The sequence below is a fragment of the Podarcis vaucheri genome (assembly GCF_965113315.1).
Source record: "Podarcis vaucheri genome assembly, chromosome: 15".
Classification (NCBI taxonomy): domain Eukaryota; kingdom Metazoa; phylum Chordata; class Lepidosauria; order Squamata; family Lacertidae; genus Podarcis; species Podarcis vaucheri.
Genome location: NC_138753.1, coordinates 25988618 through 26015310, shown reverse-complemented (window position 1 = coordinate 26015310; position 26693 = coordinate 25988618). Strand labels below are relative to the sequence as shown.

The window sequence follows — 26693 nt, the reverse complement described above, 5'->3', positions numbered from 1 at the left end:
CACAAAAAAACAGTGGCTGAATCCTACAGACAACCTCTTACCACAAAGTGCGTGTAAATTGCTTTGCAGGGTGGTTTTGTTTTGTTTTTTAAATCTGGATAACCAGCCAGAGTACTACTGGGCAGACCCATACCCCAAATTTATGTGGTAAGACAGTGGGAATCACAGGATGCTTCTGAACAACTTGCTGGCTGAGTACTCATCCCAATTTGTGGGGAGATTACATGAGGTTGCGTCAAAGCAAGGGTCGGCCTGCACTTTCAAGATGTTTCCCAGTCACTTTCCTTACGGTAAAAGTCTGATCATCAACCATCAACCGTAATTGTACAGCCGGGATTTGGCCAGTTTGTGATGGAAACCCACACAAAAATAGCAACAGCCTTGGAACGCCCAAACGGAAGGGTGAGAACAGAAATATATCGGGTTTCCAACATGCTTGAAATGACTTAATGTTATTAATGGATTAATGGATCCAGTATTTGTTTCTAGATAAAGCTGGCTATAAGGCTGTTTTGACTCGGAAAGTTTAGTCTGCCATTGTAACCCCACTTACCTGGGAGAAAGCGTGCATTGTCCTTCCAGTCTGAAAGGATGCTCCTTCAGGTAGTTCACCTTTCTACGATTCAGTGACAGGTGACATGGCTGCCCCTACCTATCCACCAGGGACAGCCAAGGTGGAAGCCTACTTACTCAATATGCCAAATACCTCCCCCCCCTTTTGCTCACAGCAAGCCTGCAGAGGCAGCCACTGATTCTAAGGACAAACATGTTATGTTGTTGTTTGGAGGGGTTAGGATGCCAGCCAGGTGTTGTTCAAGATATCAGCCCCCACAGTGGCAAGAAAGGGAGATGGCGGATGTGCACTTTGTTAAATTTCCAAACAACGTGGCTTTGATAATAATAAAAATAATAATAAACCCGTTTCCTTGGCAACTGCTGATGTCAGGCTTGCTCTGGCAGGGAGTGTCGCCTGTGCGGACCCCTCAGAGCTTGAGGCTAACTGGAAGAAAGAGAGAAAGGCAAGTGTCAATAAATAACCCACCTCAACCGGCAAGTCACAAAACACTTCCTGGCCATTCAGTGGTCTTGAATTCAGACCCCTCTGCCGATCCAAAGAGGCTCACTTGAGGTAAAACGTTTTAGTAGTTGTAAGGTGCTTATTGTCTTTGCAATCACAACAGCAATGTGAAAGAGAGGTCATATATTCCCATTTTACAGACACAACATTGAGGCCAAGAGACAGCAACTAGGTCAGTGGCCAAGACCCCAGACTTAAGGACAACTCAGGACAGATGTGGGCACGTAGCCTTTTCTAGTCTCCTTTCTAAGTTCACCTCCTCTGCTTATTCATTATTGGCTTGCAGGCGTATAATCTCCATCAAGGTTCACAGCCGGTATCTGGAAAATTGATCTCTTGAACTCTACATGTTTCAAGTCTCAGCCGTCAGATTTGGGAGCTGGTACAGCGTCAACAGCTAAGAGGACAAGTTGTGTATGAGTCGATATGTCTGCGCTTCAAACCTTGTGTCTGCTGTGAGCTCACCAGTGGGATTTTCTGTGTCAATTAAGTAACCCCCCCTCCACGACAGGGATGACTGTGGTCTACCTTACAGTGTTCGTGTAAGGTTTACTGAGCCAACACATATATGCTAAGAAGTGCTGGGTTGAAAGGCTCTCCTAACACCTCCCAGTTACATCAACAACACAGAGATACCAGCGTTAATTGTGACGGGTTGGTTCAGCCAGAACAAGAATCTTGAGACATGGCCAGACTGAATATCAACTGCTTTCTTTGCTTCTTCTGGGAACAACCCCTGCTGCATTGTGCGTTGTGGCTGCTGCATGCAAGGCTGCAGAGATAGAGATTTATGCATTATGTACACTAATCCAAGTGTGGCTGTAACCGTAACCTGGGGTGGGGTGGGGTGGGGGGAGAGGGGGCCACAGCTTCTCTTCCTGCACAAGGTGACTGTGGGTCAGGCACTGGCAAGTGCGAGCAGAGCGTCTCCTTGGAGCCGTTGCCATGCCAACACATCTGCCTAGGTGATTGCCACTTGTTGAAGGTCGGAGATGAATTAGCAGCTGGAGGAAATGGCAAGGGGGAATTAGAGAGCTGGAGGGTTTAACACTCTCCAGTCAAAGGGTTTGACACCCAATTTCTCTTACTAAAAGGTGCACTCTAAAGGAGCAGGGGCCCTTTCTCTGAGACTTCTACACTGCCTTGTCGATGCAAATTGAAGTGCTGTATAAGCAGATTGGTAGGAACACGGGTGGCGCTGTGTGTTAAACCACAGAGCCTAGGACTTGCCAATCAGAAGGTTGGCGGTTCGAATCCCCGCAGCGGGGTGAGCTCCCATTGCTCGGTCCCTGCTGCTGCCAACCTAGCAGTTCGAAAGCACGTCAAAGTGCAAGTAGATAAATAGGTACCACTCCGGCAGGAAGGTAAAAGGCATTTCCGTGTGCTGCTCTGGTTTGCCAGAAGCAGCTTAGTCATGCTGGCCACATGACCCAGAATCTCATGACCCGGCCAATAAAGCGAGATGAGTGCCACAACCCTAGTCGGCCACGACTGGACCTAATGGTCAGGGATCCCTTTACCTTTACCTTCTATCCAGAGAGCCATCAACCACTAAAAGAAGAGAGGCCTGGGGGGCGGTGTCAATCATTACTTGCTCCCCCAAAGCAGATATAAAGTAAAGCAGCAGCAGTCAAACACTGAGCTTTATGGATTCTTTCCCCAGGAAGCACAAATTCCGAGATCCAAATTTGTTAGGTAATATTTAATATTGCTTTAATTTATTCTGCTTCCACAATCTGGGTTAACTAATAACTTGGAAGTTATCTGGAAACTTTTGAGGCTAGAAACAGGTGAGCAACAGAGATGTTTCCTTGTTATTCTCCCGGGTTAAATGAGAAAGAAGCGAGGAACAGAGATGTGCAGTCTTCAGGGTGCTGAATTTAGAAATGGGTGGCCGGCTGATTCTCCGTTTTTGCATGGCCAGTCCTGAGATAAACAGAAAGCAGCCAGTGAAAATGTCTCTTGCCCAAGGTGTTTCCACGCTGAGCACGGGCAGATTTTGTTTCTCCAGGCACCTTCCCCCTCTTTTCCGCTCCTTTGAATTCCTACTCTGTACAAAAAAAGGAGAAAAGAAATATACTGCAGAAAAAGGCATCTGGCCTGTGCAGTTTTCTTTGCAGGAGGATGGCCTCAGCAGGGCCTCGCTGAAAGGGTAATGCATACTCTGGCAATTTCAATGCAGGGTATTATTTACCCAGCTGACGTCATTCAGAGCACATTCTCCGCTTCCATTCTCTCTAGAAGCCTCCAGGATATAAGGCACCTGATCGTTTTACTGGCTTGAAAATGCTGGCTAGCCCTTTATATAGAGCACAGTGCATGAAGCAGAGGAAGGAAAGAGAGAGCGCGTCATCTTGGACTATTTAGGAGAGTAAATAGCCTTCCCGGTTTAATTTGCTTCCTTCTATGCTCCTTGTTGCCAATTCACCCCCTCCCCAAAACTCTAGATGGATTATTGCAAAAAAAGGCAGGTTGCTACTATTTATGTTCCAAAATCTGAGGGAAAGGTTTCAAACAACTGACATGCCTGTCCCCTTCAAATGTAGACATAAAATCGCTTTTTTAACACATGGAGGATTTTAAAAGAACTCACATGATAGGGTCATTAACAATGATGTGTTCAGAGAAAGAGCTCAAGTCTACATACTGTATTTTTCCGTGTATAAGACGCCCTCTATTTTTGGGGACTCAGATTTAAGAAAATGGGGGAGAGATGTATCCGTGTATATGACGCCCCCTAATTTTTGAATTAATTTTTAGGGAAAAAACCTAGTCTTATACACAGAAAAATATGGTATTCGTTTTTCAGAGAAAAAGTCTCCTTCATCATTTTATCTTAAGAGCAACCTTCCAAAAGAGCAGTTTGTCAGGATAGCAAGTGCATTTACAAAGCCAAACGGTATGAACATGACTGGTTTGTCTTTTTCTCGCAAGTAAGTTCTGACTAGGAATGTGTAGATAAAGCCTGTGCTCATCACGCCATATTTATTTGCCAAGTTGGTGAAGGCTGCTCTAAGGTGTTCCGGAAAACCTCTGCTTGGCTAGCTTGTTAGTAAAATGAGAGCCTGTGCTTTACAAATGAAAACCCATAACGTATCGCAAATATTCCCCCATAGGCAAATGTATTGGTGGGAGGTATACTCAGTGTTTCACACACAGCCATCTTAAAAAACCCATCACCCACTGCAGCCAATGAATGGTGGAACTCCCTGCCGTAGGAGACAATGGATACCAGTGATAAAGTAGGACAGAAATGGGACAAGGGCATTGCTTTGCAATTAGTAGCCTCCTCAGGTCATGCCTGCCAATGCTGTGGGGCTAAAGGAGCCGCCATGTACACAGTTGAACTCCTGACCGGTTTAGCCTGCTATAAATGTATGTTCCTGTGCAGATTACAAATGGTTAATATTTTCTTCCTTCAACTTCTCAAATCAGTTTCTTCCATCACACACATTACTGAGTAGAGAGACCTTAAGATTTTATATAACCACACACAGATGTTGTTGCTTATCAAATGTCTCAGATTTGCTAGACGTAGCTTCTGATTAGCGTATGACTTCTCTGCAAAGCCTGGCTCTGCCTTGCACTGAAAAACAAGTCTGAATATAGTATTATTATTTTTTAAGTTCCCCAATTAATCTATGGAATCCATTTGCAACTCCCATCATATCTGGCAAACAGAATTATTTATATCCTAATGGAGAGAAAGTACAAGAAAAGGAGAATCGTTGCAATGACATCTTGTAATGTTGCCCCTGTTTTTCATCACCATAATATCCTCCCCCCGATGTCAACAACAGAGCGTGAATCGAACAGGGCCGCTTGACACCTTGATGAAGAAACTACTTTGGCAAGAAGATGGTTTGCTTTTCATGTTACATATTATATATTCTGCCGAGTATATGTCTGCACTTCCCTGCCAGTGGTGGCACCAAAAATATGTTAGGAGGGAAGGTCAGGGCATGGCAAAGGGAGAGAAACAGGGGTGAGATTTGCTCTACACATCAGATTTCTGAAAGGGAAACAATATATTTCCCATTAATGGTTTGATCCTAAAGGTAAAAGGGCAGAGGCACTCCCTCCTGCCCCAGTGCTACTAGGCATTCAGCCGTCTCCTAGTTTTGCTCTACCCCGGCAACTTGACAATTCCACAAAGACCGCTCAAAGTCTATTGCAACTTAAAAAGCCTGGTTATTTTCCAGGGGTGAAGGTGTGGAGTCCCAAGAGAGAAAATGCCTATGCAGTAGGTGCTTCTGCAGTCCAGGACATCACTCCTTGCTCAGTCTCTTTCTGGCAGGCTGCCTGCAAAGTAAAAACTCTTCTCACTGTTTGCTTCCAGACCCAAAGGTGGCTGACTATTCTTACAGGACTTGGGAAGGAAGCCTTTTGAGAATCGGGTTTTTCAATTTGTTGCCTACAGGTGCCTTTTGCGTGCAGAATCTCCTCCAGGGGAAAGGCTACCAAACATGGAGTGCAAAGGAACAGAGAAGGCCACTGCAGCTCACCAATTATTATTTTTATGTATATATATATATATAAAAACCAGAAGGTCCATGTTCTTTATTTTGCATTAATACACGGTAATTGCTTTTACAGAGTCCAGCATACCAACTGCGTGTTGATTCTACAGATGGATGCGCCAAAAACCGGCGCTGACCAAACTAGTGCATTTCTCCCAAAGCGAAGACTAAAACCCTTTTAACTCTTCTTAAAAAAATACATTAAAGAACGTACCACACACACATATTGCACTTGTCTCCATATGAAAAATTTGTTTAACCCCCCCGCCCCATGTACATCTCACCAAAGTCTCTTCAAAGGAACCTGTATTAAAACTAATAAAGCTAGTAATTGTTATACAGTAGTATACACAAATCCTCTAACAACAGACATCAACAGCAGACTCGACAGAAGCGGCTATTCTGAAGGAGTAGTTAAGAGAGAGAGAAAGACGGAGAGAGCGAGAGAGAGAGAGAGAAGGCGGGCAAGTGCGCTAAGGATATGTAGAGTTAAGAAAAAGGGTTTCCTCTGTTGTAATATAAATGACAACAAATGTTCCGAAACACAAGCTGTTAAGCAGAAGGGGTTAGCTATGCCTGATATAGTTCAACATTCAGAACTTCTGCCCCATCTGCTGAGGTACAAAGCGACTGCCAAGGAAAGTGATGCTTATCACTTCTCTGCACCTGGATATGGAGCTACAGCCACCTCCTGAGGCTGGCTACAGGTTGTGCTCTGGATGCCCCCACCCCACCCAGGGGAAGGAAAAGCTGTGCAGGCCAAAGCTGCGTTATTCCTTGGTGGATCTCTGCTCTTCGGCTGCCCTCTGCAAGGACGCGAGCTGGGATCCTAACAAATCTTACTCCCAGTCGCCACGGAGTAACGTCTTGCAAAGGAGATGCCAGCTCACGAATCTCCTGGGCGTTAAGTCAAGGACCACCAACATAACAGCGCTTATATCTTCCACGCACAATGAAAGCCTCCTCCTATTGTGAGAAACAGCTCCGGAGACTAAGGACATGGGGGGTAGAGTAGACAATGCAAGGTCTGAACGTGGCGTCCAGCCCATCAAGGTTTTGGCTAACATAGACCGTTGCTGCAATGCCCCCGGTGAAAAACTTCTGTGGGTTGGACAGGGTCCAAAGGCTGAGGTTGCCTTCTCCACAGAGCAAAGGGGAGAGGAATGGCTGACCTAAGCTTGCTCACAGCACCACCACCATATGCAAACTGAATAAAGTAAGAGGTTAGCAGCTGGGTGGGCAGGTCTCAAGGGCCAGTGGGGGTTCCTCCCACTGCTTACAAGGAAATAAGGCAGTTGGCGTCAGCTTGGCTGACCTCTCCTCCCCACCCAAAGTGCATAGGATATAGCAGGAAAGGATTTCCTTGTGGGAAAAGCACCTTAAGTCAACGTGCTTCAGTAGTTTACAAGTCAACGGAAGGTTATTAATTCCTGGCTCGCCTCTCAAGAACCCAAAGGTCCCGGTTCCTAAGGGCAAGGATCGTCCACAGGAAGGAATTCCGCAAGGCAAGAGGTCTCTTCAGGACACAGCTCCTTGCTGAATCAAAGCCTGTCTCCAAGTCACTCATTTCTCTGAGAGTTCAAAACTTAACTGAGGCGGGGGGGGGGGAATTAATGGCAAAGACAGCAGCTAGGAGCAAACAGTTGGTGTGGCAATTAAAACGGGAAGTTTAAGCATCGCACAGTGTGAATGCGGCACATGGACGAAAATGGGTCGGGAGGGGAGGGGTACAGTTTCCCCTTGAAGAAGAGAGGCACAGTTCTCACCACCAAGCTGGGCTGCACCATTTCAGACTGTAGGTGGGGGGCAGGGCTGGAGGGGGGCTCACAGGATGGAATGTTCCGCCTTACAAGCCCCCTCCAAATTAGGGCTGAACTGGAAGTTCTCCGTTGGGAACCTTTCGTTTAGAAAACTGGGAAGCCTGACAAGGCACCATTTCAGCAACTTGGGGAGCGAGAGGGCTTGAGGTTTGTGCTTCTTTTCTTTAAAGCATCTGAATACCTTGAAAACAGGTTGTAGCTGCAGAGGTCCTATTGCCAGCTGCTTCCTGCCAGCTGCCTTCCCTCTGCTGCCCCACACCCAGAAGGGCCCGGATGGGGCACGGCCACACCTGCAGCCCAAAGTGGTGGAGCTCAGGCGCCAGTTGAGCCCCTCAGTTGAGAACCAGGCCTACATTTGTCTTCAGCCAGATCGACTTTGCTAATCCATTGTTCTTTGTGCTTAAAACAAATCTGTGTTGTGCTTAAATCTTCATCTGCTCCCAGCAGGATGCTCAGTAACCCGTAGTGCCTTTCCTAACACTGTCACGGCATTTATTATTATCTAAATCCTCTTACGTGACAAATTCAAGGGATCCTCTGTATTCTTTCCTATGGTTTTGTGGCCAGCGTGTCATGCATCGCAAAAGGTCTCGGCCAAACGCTTGATAGAGCAGATGCCTGTTGAAGTGGTTAACAAGTCAACAGTTATTGATCCTAAATATTGCTGTAATACTTTTTAACATTTCAGATATACTAATGATGAACAAGTCAGAAACACTTAAGGAGAACGTTAAACCTGCATTCCACATGGTGGAATTTGAGCTCTGAAGGGACTTTGGCGTCAGCATGGACACAAACGGGGGTATTTTCTACTTCAGAAAAAGAAAAAAAAAGAAAAAGCGTAAGAATCTCAAAATGAACCCAAAAAGGCACAGCACTATCACTTCACATGGGTTTTCTGATAAGCTCATTTTGTTTCGTCCTTAAAATGCTAATTCCCTAAATAACTGTCGAAATATACAAAGCCTAAGAAACCAAAAGCAATACACACTGCTTAGTCCAAAGTAAAGTTGCTTCTTCTTTTAAAACAGAAAAGCAACAAAGGGCAGCTTATAACTACTTCTCCAGTGATCACAGCTCCCCCCATGCTCCCCCAAGGGGCAACATTGTATAGCCTCCCCACACACCCCTGGGTCTTCCCCCCCCCACCTCCACATTCTTGTCCATTGATCTCTGGAGGGGCTTCCAACACACTTTTAAGTTCTGTGAAAATCCTGGATGTCCAACTCCAGCCTTCTTTTGACAACGGTATATGGACCCTTTCGTCACAAGATCCAGGGGCTTGTCAGGGTTCATAAAGATCAGGAATTTCCTGGCGAGAGTCAACAGAAAGAAGTGGAGATTGTGAGAGGCGCCACGTGAGTCCTCTGAGGATCGGCTGCAGTCAAGTTCTACACCGGCAGCTCAGAGAAAGGTTGTTCGATCCCCAGCACGCTACGTTCCTGATTTGCTTCAATATCAGCGCACAACTTTGCAGCGTTCCAATGAAAAATGTATTGCTTTTATTGCCAAGTACCATGGTGTCGTCCCATGTTCGCTACTCTTCTTGATCCCTTCCAGGCTTCCTCCGACAGGGGCTGCGTGGTTTGCAGATCTCCTTCTTCCCTGCAAGTGTCTCACCTCTTTCCTTTCAAAGTAGTCCCCTCTTCTATCGAAAGTGCAGTACCTTGCCTCCACAACCCCTGCCATCGAGTTTCCTTGCAGAGCGAGTGATGCTCAGTCATTCCCCTGCTAGTACCAATTTAGGAGGGTTTGTATAATCATCTGTTAAGGTCAAGGGTTGGGTCACAAACCATGAATTTTAGGGATGGGACGTACATGGAAATCCACATGCATTTCCGTCCTTCACTTCAAACAATCCACCTTCCATCCACAACACTCCAAAACTTGCTAGTTCACCAAGACGTAGCCACCATGTTGGGGGTCAACAGTCTCCATCATTTCACAATCAAAGAGCCCCGGCAGCTCCACCAGGCCTAACGCCTCGTAGCTAGACTGGGATCCAGGAGGGTCTGAACTCCGCCGGCTGTCGGTCATTGCTACACTGCTCTGCTGGGTCGGGCCCAGGGGATATGGATGCTGGCTGGCATAGTCTGGTTCGGACGAGGTGCCAACGGGCAATTCGCAAGTCTGATAGGGATACTGCTGCTGTTGCAGGGGGATCTGCGAGGGCAGTCGAGAGGAACCGTGGATCGGGGGTGAGGGTGGCTGGTCAAGTTGAAGCTTCTGGTATTGGCTAAGGAAAGGGTCGTATTGCATTTGTTCGGCAGAAGGCTCCATGACGGGGCTCAGGGGCTGCACCAGACTGAACTGGGGAGGGGGTGGTGGCTGCTGCTCCTCGTGGCATGTGAGGGACAGCTGGCTTGGTCTGGGGTAGGTACTCTCCGCTATTTGCATCTGGTTGAAATACGCCTGCAGCTGGGATTGCTTCTGGAGAAACAGCCGCTTCTGGTGCAACCTGGATCGAGAGAGGGCGAGAAAAGTTGGTTCAGCCAGTTTCTTAAAAGCCATGCCACTTTCTTCTCCTCTAGAGGCAAGGATTTTGGATTGCCAAGCTAGCATCAGACATAAAGAAAATGACATCTAGTCTAAAGCTGCACTGCCCCCAAATTAATTCAAACTAAGTCTTTTTAAAAACATCAGTTTTTGAATTATTTTCTTTAAGGATCAAGGAAACCAAGATAGACCAAGGAACGAACACCGCTGCTCTAATTCTATGCAGTACGCACTTTTAAGCACAGATTTTAAAAGCAGGAAAATATACAAAATGAGCTGAAGGAGGCTTTGGGAGAACCTTGGGGTGACAAATTTTGCATTGGAGGTTTCCAGGTCTACAAGGCAGAGCCATCTCAGCCTGAAGCAAGAAGCAAATATGTGAATTCCTTCCCTGCTTTTCGGACTGGCTCACAATTCAATCTGGAGAGGAACACTGCTGACAAGGAGAATGGGGCAACACACCTACGACAATTCAGTGCTGCCCGCATACATGCACTGAGTGGCAACTGTTGGAGATCACCTGGGAACCATCCACCCCTCTTATGCTATAAAGAATTGCATTCTTGTGAGCCCTCATCCAAAGACACATTAATCTGGAGGTGGGTGGGAAAGCATCCTAATTAAGCTCCCCCGACTCTTAAAGCAAGCTTATATATACAAGCAGGTCCAAAGCAGTGGGCGCTGCTTCCTTCTCGCTCACCTGTGTTCCTGTAACTGCTGCTCCAGGCTCCGGGGTAATTCCTTGCAAAAAACCTGGCAGGCGTTTTGAGCTTTTGAAAGCAGACTGGGCTTCTGAAACAAGGAAGACTCGCTGTATCATCATATACACAATGCTTTATACAAAATAATACGTTAGTTGGCTACTGAAATAATGTAGGGACTGAGCTTGCTGGTAAGCCCATCACAACTAGTTTTGCCATGATATGTGCAGCCGGCCACGAGAGCCCCATGGCTTTATTTGAAACCCTGGAGGAGGGGAGAGTAGTGTGTCTTATATCTCGACCCATTTTAGTGGGGAGACAAGAGAGAAGGAGAGGCAACAGCACTCCCTATAAACGTCTGTGTTGTTTGAAGTGGCCTAACTCTTCCAAAGGTGGCACCGTACCTGGAGTCTGTGCTGCAAGTACTGCGTTTCTAAGCTCTGCCGCCTAGAGAGCAACTGGGGATGGATGCCGTTAGCAAAAGCAGAGGCAGCTTCCTGCTGTTGGGGTGTTTCCTCCTTGGGGGAGAGAGAGAGACAGACAGACAGAGAGAGAGAGAAAGAGGGAAAGGATGAACGTGCTGTAGAGACCTTCTGCTGATCCAGAGGCCACATTTCCCACTTAAAACTCTGACAAGTAGCAAAGTCCATCGAAACGAGAGCCGGATCAGGAGCCGGGCAAATGACCTGAATGCAGGTCCAACCCTCTGCCATCCAGCCAGGCTGGAAAGAAGTTTCAAAATCCCCAAGTGCGGTCAGCAAGCCTGCATGTTTGTGAGTGATGCCTGCTTCCTAGAGAAATCACAGGTTGCTGGTGTTATCCAACTAACTTCTACTTAGAGTAGCTTCACTGAACTTAACGAGCCTGTCAGCCACATCTATTAATTTGAACGGATCTCCTCTGAGTAGGAGTCTTTTAGTGGCTCATGTATTGTATACGCCTGGCCTGCAGAGCTCCCAACCCCTTCCACACAGACCTGAGGTCCACAACCTCCTCATTCCTATACAGTACTCTGAATGCCAATCAAACCCACCCTGGCATCAAGAGGTTTCAGATTTGGAAATGCAGAACTTAAAATGGTAACAAAACCCAGATGAAAGCTAAGGAATTACACCCAGCTCAGATTTGTTGGCTTCTTGTGTGGCAGGTGCCCCAGTTAAGTTTGCTCTCTCTGCCTACCGACACATTCTGACTTCTCTGTGCTGCTTCAGCTGGAGTAGCTTAAGGAGGGCTGCAAGACTCCATGACTCACAAGAGATATGGCAAACATGCCCCAGAAATGGCGTACCTGCTGGGGACCACTCCTGAGGTCTTGCAGATGGGGAGACGTGGAGGCAAGGGCAGGCTCATCTTCCGACCTCATCTGTTCATAGAACAGCTGGACTTTGTTAAGCTCCAGGATTCCTTTGGTTCGGGCTAGATTCTGAAGATGCTGCCTAAATGCCACAATTCCTGGATTGAGGACAAGGCAGAGCAGTTTTTAGAAGGAAAGCAATCCCTGGATGTTAAAATTGTGAGCAGCTCTCTGCTTTGAATTGTTAGTTTATTTTGGGGTTTTGCTATTTGCACCTGTGATGTACATGTATTTCCAGGACATCCACATACAATTTCTAAAAAGCTGAAGGTATATATAGAGCAGGGTTTCCTAACCTTGGGTCTCCAGCTGTTTTTGGACTACAATTCCCACCATACCTGACCAATGGTCCTGCTAGCGAGGGATGATGGGAGTTGTAGTCTAAAAAACAGCTGGAGACCCAATTTGAGAAACCCTGATATAGAGGCCCATGTGCACTAGGGAACACCAACAGGTTGCACAAAACAGATAAGTATGTAGGCTGCAATCCTAAACACCCTAGGACAGGGGTCTGCAACCTTTAAGACAAAAAGAGCCACTTGGACCCGTTTCCGAAGGATAAAAACAACTGGGAGCCGCAAAACCATTGCGACATTTAAAACAAATATATCTCCAGAGCCGCGATCTGACAGCGGGTGGGAAGGTGACGTTGGGACTAACGCACGCACCGCCCCCATGCGACGTCACAGCCAGTACAGTGCCCGCCAGTGGGGAGTGTTGGGGCGCACAATGCGCCTCCTCCCCTCGCTAGTATCCGCCCCGGAGCCGCGGCAAAGGTGTAAAAGAGCCACATGTGGCTCCGGAGCCGCGGGTTGCAGACCCCTGCCCTAGGAATAGCTCCAATTGAACTCAATAGGGCTTACTTGTTAGTAGGTTGCACTGTGAGACAGCCCCACAATCCCCTCCTCTCCTTCCCACCACCCAAAAAGAAATATGGTGGTAAATAAGAGCATAAGAAGAGCTTGCTGGACCAGGACTGTGGCCCATTTAGTACAACATCCTGTTTTCACAGCGTCCAGCCAGATGTTCACAGAAAAACTACAAGCAGGACCTGAACACAAGGGCGCTTTCCCCTTCTGTGGTTTCCAGAAACTGGTATTCAGAAGTTCTGCTGCCTCTGAATGTGGAGGCAGAGCCTAGACATCATGGCTAGTCGTCATTGATACTTTTATCGTCCATACGTTTAGCATCTTTGTTGTATAGCTCTTGCCATATGCTGAAGTCCTATCTTAACTGTCAGTTTAGAACTGGGGCAGTTCAGGACTTCCTGGCTGCCAGGACAACCATGGGGCCACCCCAAAGCCATCAGCCTGACCCAGGTAGCAGGGCACACCCCACCCAGACTGCCTGCCCCAACAGCTGCAGCCCATACACCTTGATTTCTTAACGGAAGGTACCTTGTGTTAGGGATGTGTCTGACGCTCTGCGCCCCTCTCGGAAGCTGACAGGGGAACGGTTGTGGGCCTCTCGTTTGTGGGAGGCCAGAGCCTGCATGGCCGGATTAGCGGGTCTCAGGCCTATGAAAGGAGGCGTCATCCTAGGAGCTGGCTGATTGGCAAGCACCATTTCCTTCAGGGAAGGAGTGTCTTCTAGAAAGTTGAGGTCTCTCTGGATGGATCCCATGTCATATTCAGAGTCGACGCTGCTCAAGGACTGGTTCTCATCCATGGAAAAGACTTTCCCTTTAGAACACAGGAAAATCCATAGTAAGTGGAATGAGCAATCACCTACCAAAGCAAACTAAGCTGCTGTGTCTAAAGCCACGTCTCTAGTGGCTAGCTGGAACATGTTAAGATAGCCTCCAAAAGAGCAAGGCTGCATTGCTTTAGCCCTTTTCCAACACTGCAGAAACAGACAGGTTCAAACAATGATGGCAGATGGCCGTGTGAATTGGCACAGTCAGACAAAATATGCTACCACCTGGAATTTTTTATTTTCACATTTGAAAAGTGAAAAAGATACCTTTTAAGGACAAGTCATTTTGGTTTTCTTCTTAAAATTGCCCAAAACGCACTGTGAGCTGAATACTGCTTTTCTACTACAGCAATTGTGAACAGATATGACACATATTTGGAAAGGAGCACAGACAACCTTCTCACGTTTAGAGGGAAAAAATCATGCAAACACTTTCGCATGAAGTCACAAGGGGCATTTGCCAGGCAGTTGCTTCTCTGCGATTCCAGCCTTGCTTATCGCAATATATACACACACTGTGTACGTGGCGAGGCTGGAACGTAGCAAGGGCATCTGAAGGTCGATGCTCTAAACATTACAATGAAACTCTCCTGTATGTTGGTTTACATTATGACCCTCTTGGTGTCTCCACAGACGCTGTTTGCTCAACAGCAATTTTGGCAGAATGATTCTTGCTGCGTCACCACTGTGATTTTTTAAAGCAGATTTGAGGGTGGAGGAATTACACACACACACACACACACACACACACACACACACCCGCAGTTACTGAACAAGCACCAATAAGTTCTCAAGTGATGGTGGAACAGCAGCCTCCTCCCATTTGCACAGGAATGATGGAGAGATGTTCTCCTGGGGGCTATACCACTGGCTCCCAGTGCTATGAAACATTCACTAACTGGTGGCTCCTTAGCTGACACTGTTTGCTCTTCCCAGCCTTTGAACACTGTCATGAGAGTGCTTGGCAAAACAAGCAGAAACCATCTGTACATTTATCATTCTTATCTTCCTACAAAGCAAATTCATTGTTGGCTCCAAGGTAATAACTGCACCCCCCGTGCACACAGGGCTTGTCTTTGTTGGCTGCTAAATTCAGTGAGGCATGAAAATTAGGCCAAGACCTCAACCCCCCCCACCCTCTGCCTCAAGTTGCCTTCAGTGTATAACCAAACGTCTCTCTCCCTGGAAGTCCACCACAGGCCCTTTAAAATAATAGAATCAGAGTTGGAGGGGACCCTGAGGGTCATCTAGTCCAACCCCCTGCAATGCTGGAATCTCAGCTAAAGCATCCATAACAGATGACTATCCAAGCTCTGCTTAAAAAACCTCCAAGGAATGACGAGTCCACCACCTCCTGGGGGAAACTGTTCCACTGTCAAACAGCTCTTACTGTCAGAAAGTTCTTCCCGATGTTTAGCCAGAATCTCATTTTTTGCAACTTGAAGCCATTGGTTTGAGTCCCACCCTCCAGAGCAGGAGAAAACAAGCTTTTCCCCTCTTCCATGTGCCCCTGCTCTCAGTCTACAACATACCGCAGTTGGAATTAGGTGGATTCACATAAGGAATACTATCCTGACCTAGGGCAGGACTGGACTAGCCCAACCAGCCAGTCAACTTGGTGCCCTTCAGATATTTTTGACTACCACTCCCATTAGCCCCAGGAAGCATGGGACTTGTTTGGATGCTGAAGCCCAAAACATGTGGAGGGCACCAGGTTAGGGAAGGATGAACCAGCTGAGCTGTGGCGCCACTCCAACTTCCTAGGCTCTAGCCTGGACCACTTACTTACCTGTGCCCGGCATGACAACCAGCTGATTGGTTACTTCTGCCAGAGTGTGACGCCTCTTCCCACAGCGAGTGGCTTGCAGGGCTGCAAACGCCCGAGCAGGATCCTCTTCCGACTCTCCCTCTGTCTCTATCCCTTCATCAATGGAAGTCTCCATCATACTGCTTGGCAGGGACTGGCATCCTTTCCTTCCCATCATTGGGGGGATGGGATCCAACAGGCAGCCATTCACCTAATGCATTAAGAAAAGGAGGGTGAGGAGAACCACAAACACACAATATCTACTTAGTGGCACTTGTATGCAGAGACTCTGTGACATTTGAAATCTCTGTCAAGTGAGAGACAATTATGATACTGAGCAGCATCCGAAAACACAGTAGAGGCAATCTGTTGATTGAATACAACCAGAGTGCTACAAACCATGATGCTGCTTGATAAAATGTCAAGAGCAGAGCTGGCAAGACACACGAGAGAGAGAGAGAGAGAGAGAGAGAGAGAGAGAGAGAGAGAACAGTGAGAGTTGGTCTTTTCTTACAGGGCCATCTTTTCCTGGTGAAAACAGGCACACTAACTCAGGAGAAATCCCACCCCCCACTCCTAGGTAGCACAAGTTAAACTACTAACAGACAACCCTCTCTCTCTATTCTCTGGGGCTTCTCTGTGGCAGCTACCTTCCAGAAAACAACCACCTCCCATGAGCATTTGTCACAGCAATGAAAAGGTCCAGCAACTTCATACCAGCTCAGGATTACTAGCTAGCTAGAGAGCTGCGCTGCTTCCTCTCAGGGGCTACGGACTAGGGCACAATTGACTAGGAACTCTCCTGTGCAACCCCCATGAACAGGCTTAGGTGCTCTTGCCCATTTGGGCCTTGCAGAGGAGATGTTCCCAGAATGCTGTGCCCCAGGTGCCCTGCTCTTCCAATAAAGAGGCCTCCCAACCAGCTGATGAGTGACCTTGCTGCTCTTGACTAATTCCCAGACATTTAAGCAGCTGTTCCTGAATTCCATCAAGAAATCTGTCTCAGGGGATCAGCTTCAAAATTAGCTAATTGCTGAGCTGCTGAGGTTGGGCCAAGTTCCCGTTTCTCTAGGAGATTGCACTGATACCTAAAAAATATATTCAAGTTTGACTGCAGTCTATCACACATGGGAACATATCTTGGATAGGGCTCCAATTCTGGGGCGAGGGGAGCATGTTCTCTGTGACCTCCCCCCCCCCTTGGAGAAACACATTTGGCGACCTCTAAAATGGAGCCTTGGTGTTATCAGCAAAAAAATAAAGGGGGAAAAAATAATTTGCATCAACTTTGTGCATCTGCCCCCCCCACCGGATTTCACATATGAACCTGATGACAAATTGGCTCCACAAGGCAGCACTGAAGGTTGATTCTGCAAGGTGTGGAAGCAAAAATCCAGAGCAACTCTGCACCTGGTTGAAGAGAACTTTCTCAGGTCAAATGAAACTCTATGCATTTTACCCAGTCATTTGTGTGTTGCGTCAACCCCAGAAATACCTGTTGGGCTGCTCTGGCAACTGATTTTGATGCAAGTGAAAGTACTTCAGATTCTGCCTTATGATGGAGCTACTTTCATCCTTGCTTATGTGCAGGATGTTAAATGCTTTGATATCGTTACTGATTTCAATATGGTAAATCAGATTTCTTCTTGTTGCAGTTGCTTAAAAACCCACCCAGGTTTAAAGGGGTTTTGAAAATCACCTTGCAGAAGACCTCCTTGCATCTTTTCAGGCTCCTATAGCTGGTGGTTACCTCCCTAGGATGGGCAGTGCCACAACTCCCTTTGAAACATATGCAGGGAACCTGCTTATCTTCACAGGTCATCTCCATCAGCACCAGCAAATGCTCAGGGGTGAGAGGAAGTACAGTCTCACAACATCACTGGAGGACCACACGTTCTCCATCTCTGCTTAAAAAAGGATCCAGCTAACAACAGTAGATTAAAGACACTGGTGTCTCGGCCAGATAGCACAATAACGTCCATTCCATGACTTGTTTTGGACCCAGAAATGATTTTTGTTTGTTTCCTATACTGAGACACTGAAAGACTAACCAAAGCAACTTCCATGTCTAACAGAAGGCAGTTTTGCAATTTGCCAACTGCAGGAGACAAGAACATTTCAGAGGCAACCCTGATCCCACAGCCGGGTTACGGGAGCGCCGCTGTTTGTTTTACCACAGGACGTCTAGCTGACACTTCCAGCTACAACTACATTTAGGACACAGGGAGGACACTGGTGTTGCCTGCACTGGCCATAGCTTAGCCTCTAAAAAGGAACCTGTGCTGGGAAGAGCATGCATGGCAGGCGTCTCCCCCCCCCCAAAGATATGAAGGGTGGCCTCTGCCTTCATCTGGATTAAGAGTTGCAAGCCTGTACATGTGGAGACATCTCTGGGGGAAAGCTCCTTGCGCTGCTGTCATCAGACCAGGGAACGAAGCCAAGATACACCAGCCCCATGGTGATGACTGCAACAAATACGGTAAACCGTGTCAAGCCCCGCTTGCTAGATTGGATTTGACAATCAAGCACAGAAGAAAAACAGGTTCAGGACAGCACCTCCTGTATAAGCAGGTCTTAGTATTTTAAGAAGCACAGCTGTAAAATGAGAGGGTGAGCTTCCATGTTTCCCTGCTCCTCTGAGGCAATGATTTCTCTTAAGCCCTATAGCCCTATAGCTGCTAACTCAGCAATGGAGCTGTGTGTTATGCTGGGCAGGCTGTTTCCTGGAACACCAAGCCTGGCACCACGCTACCACCCGCATCACAACAAGAATCAAGTTATCCGTTAATAGCCGGGCTGGTTAAGCAGCAGCCAAAGGCATAGACAACTTAATTCAGTCAGCAGACACGACACAGGACAAACAATTCAGCAGAACTATGGGCCAGTGCTAAGACAGGTTTCCTAGATTTTACTGTTCAGGTTGCTTGGAGCAAGTAAAAAAAACAACAACCTTAATAGCTGCTATAAGAGAAATCTCCTGGATTAAAGAGGGAGGGGTTCCACAATATGCCTGAATGCTTTTGCCACTCCAAACTGTACATGAGATTAGACTAGAGTTTGCCAAGAATCAGGGTATTGTATAGTAACAGCCCTGCTCACGTTTATCCAGCCTTATCAGAGGCAGAAAGCTATACTACACCTCACTAAAACTAACTGCTTACAGATCTCTTAATCCTTGTGTTTAGAAATGGTGGTAAGGCTGAAGCACTCTCGCATCCGAGGAGAATAATTTCGGTGTCAGGCATGCTGATTAGAAAGGGTATTCAGGTGTCGATCCCTCCTGGTCCCAATGGAAGACTATGGACTGCCAGATCACCTTAGGGCAGACCCTCTGAAAGAGAGGTAACTGACCCCAAGATGCATTTTTGGAGGGTGGGGTTACTTCTGATTCCTGCTCCTCTTATTTTAGCACCACAGCATGAAGCTAGCTGTGCGGGAAGCAGCCACATTCATAAGCTGTCATATAAAAAGCACAGACGCGTATTTATGAAGGATGAAAGAAACCGAACTAATAATTATAAGCCTCTTTTGTGTCATCTGGTGGTACAGGATGACACTGGGCTAGACAGGCCAAGTACATGCTGCTCTTATATATAGAAGTCTCCCATCCTGGCAAGCCCTAAATCAAGGGTGTCATTTGAATCTGATGGCATAAAACACACCAATATCAATGAGGCAATGACTGTGCAAGAACAGAACGTGTCATTACGTAGGTATACACACACCACAGAAACGTGTTTCTGGCCTATTTTGTGCTCCTGTCGTCACAAAGGCTCCGGAATATTTTTCTCCTGCCAGCTCACATCCATTCTGGTTAATTCCCACTTCCCTTCAAGACCCATCACCACAGACCTCTCAGCTTGATGTGTGAATGTGCAAAGCTCACTGGAGCAACTGTACCTTTGCACAATTGTGGATCTGTCACATCCGATTAGTCAGGTTTAGTGCCAGCCTGTTAGCGGCAGAGGAGCACGAAGTTTATACAAGTTTTCTTGCATTAACGACAGGAGCCAAAATCTAAAGGGACTGCAGCTGAACTAGTGATTCTCCGGAGCAGATTGTGAATTTCGACTTACAAAGTGGGAGAATAAAAAACAAACAAAAAAAAGGCTTTAGAGACAGAAGGTCTCTAATATTTTTTGACAACTTGAAGGTCCCAGCAAGCTTGTTACTGCTCATGAAGTGAACTAAAAGCAAACATTAATAACACCATTTCAATTAAAGCATCTTGCTGCCTGCCAAGTTTCCAATATCACATAATGTAAACAGGCAGGAAAACTGCAATTACAGCTGAAAATTAACATGGAAATTCTCAGCTTACAAGGAAATTTGGGGGAGGGGGACTCATTTTGCAACTGCAGTCAAGCATACCTGCAAGTTTACATAAAGAAGTCTAAGGCTGGCTGCAAATAAGCAGCCTCAACACTGTGAATGTAAACTAAAACTCATGAGGGTCCTTGTCAGCATAAACAGCAACGAGCCTTGCAGCACCTTAAAGACTAACAGATTTCGCTTATGCCATAATAAATCTGTTAGCCCTTACGGTGCCACAAGCCTCTTGGTTGTTTATGCTGCAACAGAGAATCCGCACAGCTACCCCGCTGGAAACTTTTCAGCAGAAGGCTTCGTATCTGCAAGGACTGAAGAAACCTCTATGTGACAAGAGCTGGTTAATTTCTACTAAGTAACAGAAGCTGTAACCAAAAAAAGTATGGCAAACTCCCTCCTGGCTCAGCTTCATATCATCATCTCACTGTGTGTAAAAGGTAGAGCTGTCCACTTGGGAGAGGAAGCAGTTTGCAACAGGCCTGACTTCTTAAGAAGCTGTTTTTTAGCCAGTGGAAACCGGTGCTGCAGCTGCCCTGAAGTCAGCTGAGTTGTGAACACACAGTCAGCTGCTTCAGGCACCCTGTTTATCTTGTGGCATAGGAAACCACACCACTGTGAAACGCAAGGGCCTTTCTGCACTGTCCACCCTAGGAAAATGCCTGCAGGTCTCCCACACTTCCTGCTGCTGTGAAGTAGCCAATAAGCCCAGTTCACACAGGCCTCTGTTAGCTGCCCACTACTGATAAGTGGAGACACCTCTGGTGGGAAACCACAGTGAGGAGGACACCCACACAACCGCCATCAATAAATGGGGAGCCTTCATGCACCACCACAAGCAGACTGTGAAAGGCAAAAGGAAGCACAGCCCCCCCCCATCCCTCCAAAACACAAAAACCAAGAGCTGACTTTTTGCTCTGAAAATTTCTAGGAAGATTTTGTTAAAGCAGCTCATGGGATCAGTTAAAGCCATATCAACAGAAAATAATAAAACATATAAACACTACTAAACCTAACAGGAAGTGTAGTCAAAATCTTTAAATACCACTAAATTCCAGGGTGAAAAAAGCAATACGAAGTTGGTGCCTAGCAGGTAGATATAGGGATTTCCTCAAATGAGGGGCCACCACAGAAAAGGCATTCTCCCTCAAAGCCACTCACCAATTTTTAAAAGTGGGGCAGGCAGAGCAGGGGCTCTGATGAAGATCTGAATGCTCAGACAGAACTTTGCTCAAAAGTAGTAGCCAGGGAAGATCTTTAAGTCATACAAGTTCACAGTATTAGTTGCTATATTCTGCATGAGTTTAAGTGCCTAAACTATCTCTCCTACAAACGCATTTTAAAGGACATAGAATGCTGGTCAACTAAAGGCCTGGTTGAAGAGGAACTTTTTCGCCAGGCGCCTAAAGGTGTATAATGAAGGGACCAGGCTACGCTTCCTGGGGAGAGTATTCCATAAATGAGGAGGCACTGCAGAAAAGGCCCATTCCCTCTTTTTTTAAAAAAAAAAAAACACATTAATTTTTTAAAAATACTTATCCATCATACAAACAATCATTGAATAAAATGAACAAATAATACAAAAACAGAAAATACAAAAACAAAATTACAAGGATGTAAACATAATAACATAAACTACAATAAAAAATATAAAACATTATATTCTCCTAAAAAAGGAAAAAGAAGAACGAAAAATAATATCAAGAAGAAGAAGAAGAAAAATTGACTTTCAACTAACTCCATGTGGATCTTTATTCCTCAAATCACTGGTTGTCTGTAATGATTAAATTTTTGGAGAAATATTCTAATTATCGGTACCTGTGAGATTTTTATTCTAAGCTAAACCAAGTATGAATCTGGGAATCAGTTCTCTTTATATAATTTATAAAGACTTCCCACTCTCTCCTTATTTTCTCATTAGAATAAATTTCTTATTAAACCTGGAAGTTTGGCCAGTTCAAGATATTCTGACAGCTTAAGAACCCATTCTTCTTTTGTCGGTGTTATGTTACTTTCCAATGTTTAGCAATTATTATCCTGGCCACCGTTACTGCACACAAAAATATTCCTTTGGTTTCTTTTGGGGTGTCTGTTGTTAATAGGCCCAATAAAAACATTTCCGGTTTTTTGGGGGAAAGTATGTCTTAACATTTTCTTTAATTCTTCATAAATGGTATTCCCAAAAATTTTAATTTTAGGGGAATGTCCACCACATATGGAAGAAATTCCCTTCTTTAGGTTTGCACCTCCAACAGTTTCCACTAGTGTTTTGGTACATTTTAGCCAATTTTGAGGGTGTAAGATACCATCTGTACATCATTTCTTTAAAAAAAATTCTTTTATTGTATAACATGTCGTAAATCTAATGTCTCTTTCCCATAAATTTCCCCATTTTTCTAATTCAACTGTATAACCAAAATCTTGTGCCCATTCGCCCATGACATCTTTAACCTCTTCGTCTCTTAATGCCAATTTAATAATAGTTTATACATTCTGGATCGATTTTTTATCATCATTTATAATCAATTCTTCATCTAATTCAGATAATTTCTTATCAAATCCTTTTACTTTCTTGTCCTCAAAAACTGCATTTAATTGATGGTATTGTAACCAGCCTATTCCTATATGTCTTCTTGTTTCATATTTTTTCATTTGTAATCTATTATTTACTTCCTCTAAAAGATCTTTATATGTCAACCAATTTGAATCCATATGTTTTCTTTTTGCTGCCTCTACCTCCATTGGTTACAACCATCATGGGGTTTTTGGTTCTAATAATTTTTTGTTCTTTTCCCAAACTTCATATAAGACTTTCCTAATAATGTGATTTAGGAATCCTTTGTTAATTTTTACTTTATTATAACCCAGGTATCTGTGCCATCCCACGATATTATCCCAGCCCTCAATATCCAATAATTTGGTATTCTTGAAGATCATCCATTCCTTGAGCCAGACCAGGCAGGCAGCTTCGTAGTAGATCCTAAAATCTGGCATTCAAAACCCTCCTCTGTCTTTGGTGTCTGTTAATAATTTAAATTTAATTCTAGGTTTTTTGTCCTGCCAAATGTATTTCACCAAATACCTGTGCCATTCCTTAAAATAATTTAAGTCATTACGAACTGGAATTGATTGAAAAAGGAACAGTATTTTTTGTAAAACTACCATCTTGATTGTAGAAATTCTTTCACACAATGTGAGTTTTAATTTGCTCCAGATTTCTAAGTCTTTCTTAATTTAATGTTTTTCATGGTTATCCAAAATCCTAAATACTTTGCTCTGTTGGTGATTTTAAGTCCTGTTTCTATTTCTAACGTTACTTTTTCTTGTATATCTAATTTTTTTTACCAAGAGTTTTGTTTTTCCTTTATTAACTATAAATCCTGATAATTGTCCAAATTCCTTTGTTTTCCCCAATATTGCTACAATACTCCCTGGTTTTCTGTTGTAATTATTAGATTGTCTGCGAAGGCTCTTACCTTAGAGGCCCTTTGTCCCAATTTAATTCCTTCTATTCTAGGGTCTTCTCTTATTGCTTTCAAATATACTTCCAGTAAAAAAGAGGAGAGGAGAAAGAGGGCAGCCCTGTCTTGTTCCCTTAGAGATACTAAAAGCTTCTGATGTTTCACCACCGATAGTCTGGCCTTTTGGGAATTATAAATCACTTTTGTACTACTACATATTTTCTTGCCCAAACTCATAATTTCCAAAGTTTTTTGCATGAATACCCACGAAACATTATCAAATGCTTTCTCTGCATCCACCAAGGTCAGGGCTGCAGAAAAGGCCCACTCTCGTGTTGCCACCCTTGGGACCTCTCGTGGAGGAGGCACACAATGAAAGACCTCAGGTGATGGGCCTCACTGGCACATGGTCCCTGGAAGGATGCCCACAAGGGGATTTGGCCCTTGGGCTGAAAAAGGTTCCCCACCCCTGATATAAGCCTCTCAATCTTTTGTAGATGCTTCCTGTGCTAGCAAACAGCTCACTATTAAGCTCCTTAATGCTTAGCTCAGTTGCTTCAGCATTACTCGGCTCAGCTATGAATCTAACTCCTCCTCCAAGCACGGACAATTCCAAAGGTCTAGGAGACTTAAATATGGCATGTGAGAATTGCAGAGCTTACCTTTGGTGTGTCGATTCTCTCTTCCTCCATGAAAGCCGATTCTGCCTGGCAGGCAGAAGGGGGGAAAGAGAAAGCTTCAGCAGTGGAAGTTGGTGGGAGGCCAGGAGACCTTAGCAGCCTGACATTCTGGGGGCGCAGGTTGACGGGAGCTACGGAAGTCTGGGCCTACAAAGAGTAAGAGAAATAAAGAGCAGTTTGTTAGAAGGCATGCAAAAAAACAGAAATGAAACCAGGAAGTATCGGACATGGGATGGAGCACAACAATAACACCCCCTGGAGAATAATAGAAGTGGTGGGATCTCAACCTGTGAGGCAAAACTAGCCTAACATAGGTGGGGAAAGGAGAATGACCAATACACAAGACTGAACTGCTCACACCAAACGTTTCTCAGAGAAGAACAAAGAAGGGAAGTGCTGGTCTTGTGTTTTAGAGCCAGAATGCTTTTAGCAAGACCTTCTTGCCCTGCCTAAAGCCACAGAAGGTTCTGCAATTCAGACTGTGCATGCCTAGTCACACTTGTGGGACTGTGCGGAGGCCATAAGGAAGAATGAGGGCTTCTCCAAGGGCTAAAAGCTAGATTGTGCCTTCACTGTTATTTTAAGCGTGTGCTGGTTTAATGCTCACTTTATTGGCATCATGCTGATTAAATAAAGAGTCAGAGGCTGTGAGATGCCTGCCAGCAAGGGGATTGCAACATCCACAACATTAACCGTCAGTGTATATTAAACATCTCAAACTGCCAATGCTAAGCACAACATACTTGGTTTCTATACATTTAAACACAAAACAAAACATGGGAGTTTGCAAAATACGAGAATATTTGGGGATCTGTTGGAAACGACAAACTACTGCCATTTATCATATTCTACAAAGGACAAACTTCAAAATAGCATATTTGTGTGAGTGAAGCTCTGATGCCACCCAATGTTTTGCTCCTTAAATGTCTGAGTGACATTCAGCTGCAATCTTATCAGGGCTTCCGAAGCCAAGGCAGAGCCTGCAGGAACACCGTGATAAAAGTTCCGCAGTGCCATGCAGTCAACTTGTTTTACCAATGAGTTTTGAAAGCACTTTAATGGCTTGATTGCTTTCCAGACCACCAGTTGGTTCGTGAGCGTGTTAATGTGGGCCAGTGCTTGGTCTGTGGCTTCAAGATCTAACATTGCCTGTGACTTGCCAGTCAGGAGAATCACAACAGCTGCCCAAAGCTGAGCATTGGCATGGGGAAAGCCATCAGCTAAATAACGCCAAATGAATACTATGTGCTCAGATTCACATACATCACAGTCATGCTTAGAATGATCCTGTATGGAAGGACAGCACTGCCATTCCCATATTGCAGATTATGGAGAAGGTTGGTTGGGTGAGGCTGAGAGAGATATTGGCCAGCCCAAGGTTAGTGAGTTCACAGCATAGGCAAGATGGGAGACTTTCTGGTTTGTGCTCTTAGCCAAAATACCAGCGCTCATTACAGAGGAATGAAACAACACTTTATTGCTTTTGCTCAAATTTTGGTGCATCTGATCAGCTTCAGGCAAAATCACCAAGGAAAATAACTGCCTAGGTCCCCCTCTTACCGATTTTCCTATTGCTGCAGCAAACTGAACCACTTTCTGGAACTGGACTGTTGTGACTGACTTTTCACCCTTCTTAAAAAAGAACCACAGTCAAAGGAGGCTTCCATGATATGCAGGCCCTTTATATATTCAACTAGGTTCCAGGTCTAAAAATACAGGTCGCTGGGGTGTGTGTGTGTGTGTGTCTGTCTGGGTAGGAAGAAGAGCTCTGTGACTGAACACTGACTGGCTTGTGTGGTAACAACTGTGCCTAGAACAGGGAGTTACCTTGGCGACTGTTTGCTCAGCGATGGTGCTCGGTCGTCGCTGGCGGGAATCGAGCCGCTGCTCCACAGGGAAGCTACTGCGATGTGACTTGAGCCTCTCTATGAGCAGGTAATAGATAGCAGCAAAGTGGTTGTAGCTCTTGTCCTGCAAGGACTGAGAAGAAAACAGGCATCCAAAGGTTAAATCAGGACAAATAATATATTTTACCTTTCTCCAGTGTGTGAGAGACTGCTACAGCTATATGCATACAGAGAGGTGCAGTGTTCCACAACATTTCCTTGGGAGGAGTGCGAGTCTTTCTTTCCCTAGAGTCGAACTGGGCTGCATGTTTGGGATTGGGAGGGAGTTTTCACCTTGTTGAGATAAGCTGGCGAAGGAGGGAGGGGAGATGCCTGCTGTGTGTTGATCAGCTCTTTGATGGGACTGCATAAATATGTTTTCCATAAGCACATCCTACAGTGCCATTTGGGTGGCTGGGTGGTGGAACAAGACACGTTTTAATCCCTTCTAGCTCCAAATTCTGTTCCCAGCCCAAAATGACAATGCTAATTGGGCCCTGGAACCCCATATTGACTTTAGTGCAGTTTTACAAAAGTGTCAGTTGCACAAATGAACTGTCAGCAATGCGTGTGTCTGTGCCTGTTTATTAACCCTTAAAAAACAAACACAAAACAGTACCACCTAGCCCAGGGATGGAGAACCTTGTGGCCCTCCAGATATTGCTGGACTACAGTTCCCATTGCCCCTGACCACTGAGCCCTGCTTGATGGGAGCTGAACTCCAACAACATTGGGAGGGCCACAGGTTCCTTAACCTAGGCTATTCCACATTTTGAGCCACAACGGGAAATGGAGCCCTGAGCAAAGAAGCTTCATTGCCCCCTGCCCTCCCTCCTGCCAACTTTCTGGCAGGAAGCATTAATACTGCA

The 26693-nt window shown here is 45.5% G+C and overlaps 1 protein-coding gene across 1 annotated transcript in view; it reads right to left on the bottom strand.

Annotated features, from left to right (window-relative positions):
* Nucleotides 1-5623: 5623 nt before the first annotated feature.
* The window catches only part of SIK2 (salt inducible kinase 2), an 80529-nt gene continuing 59459 nt past the window's right edge, over nt 5624-26693 (bottom strand). Inside the window, 8 exon segments of the mRNA XM_082200940.1 lie at nt 5624-9876; nt 10615-10706; nt 11020-11133; nt 11904-12067; nt 13367-13651; nt 15454-15682; nt 23921-24085; nt 25766-25918. Of these exon segments, the coding sequence (XP_082057066.1) occupies nt 9309-9876; nt 10615-10706; nt 11020-11133; nt 11904-12067; nt 13367-13651; nt 15454-15682; nt 23921-24085; nt 25766-25918 (1770 nt within the window). The 3' untranslated portion in view covers nt 5624-9308.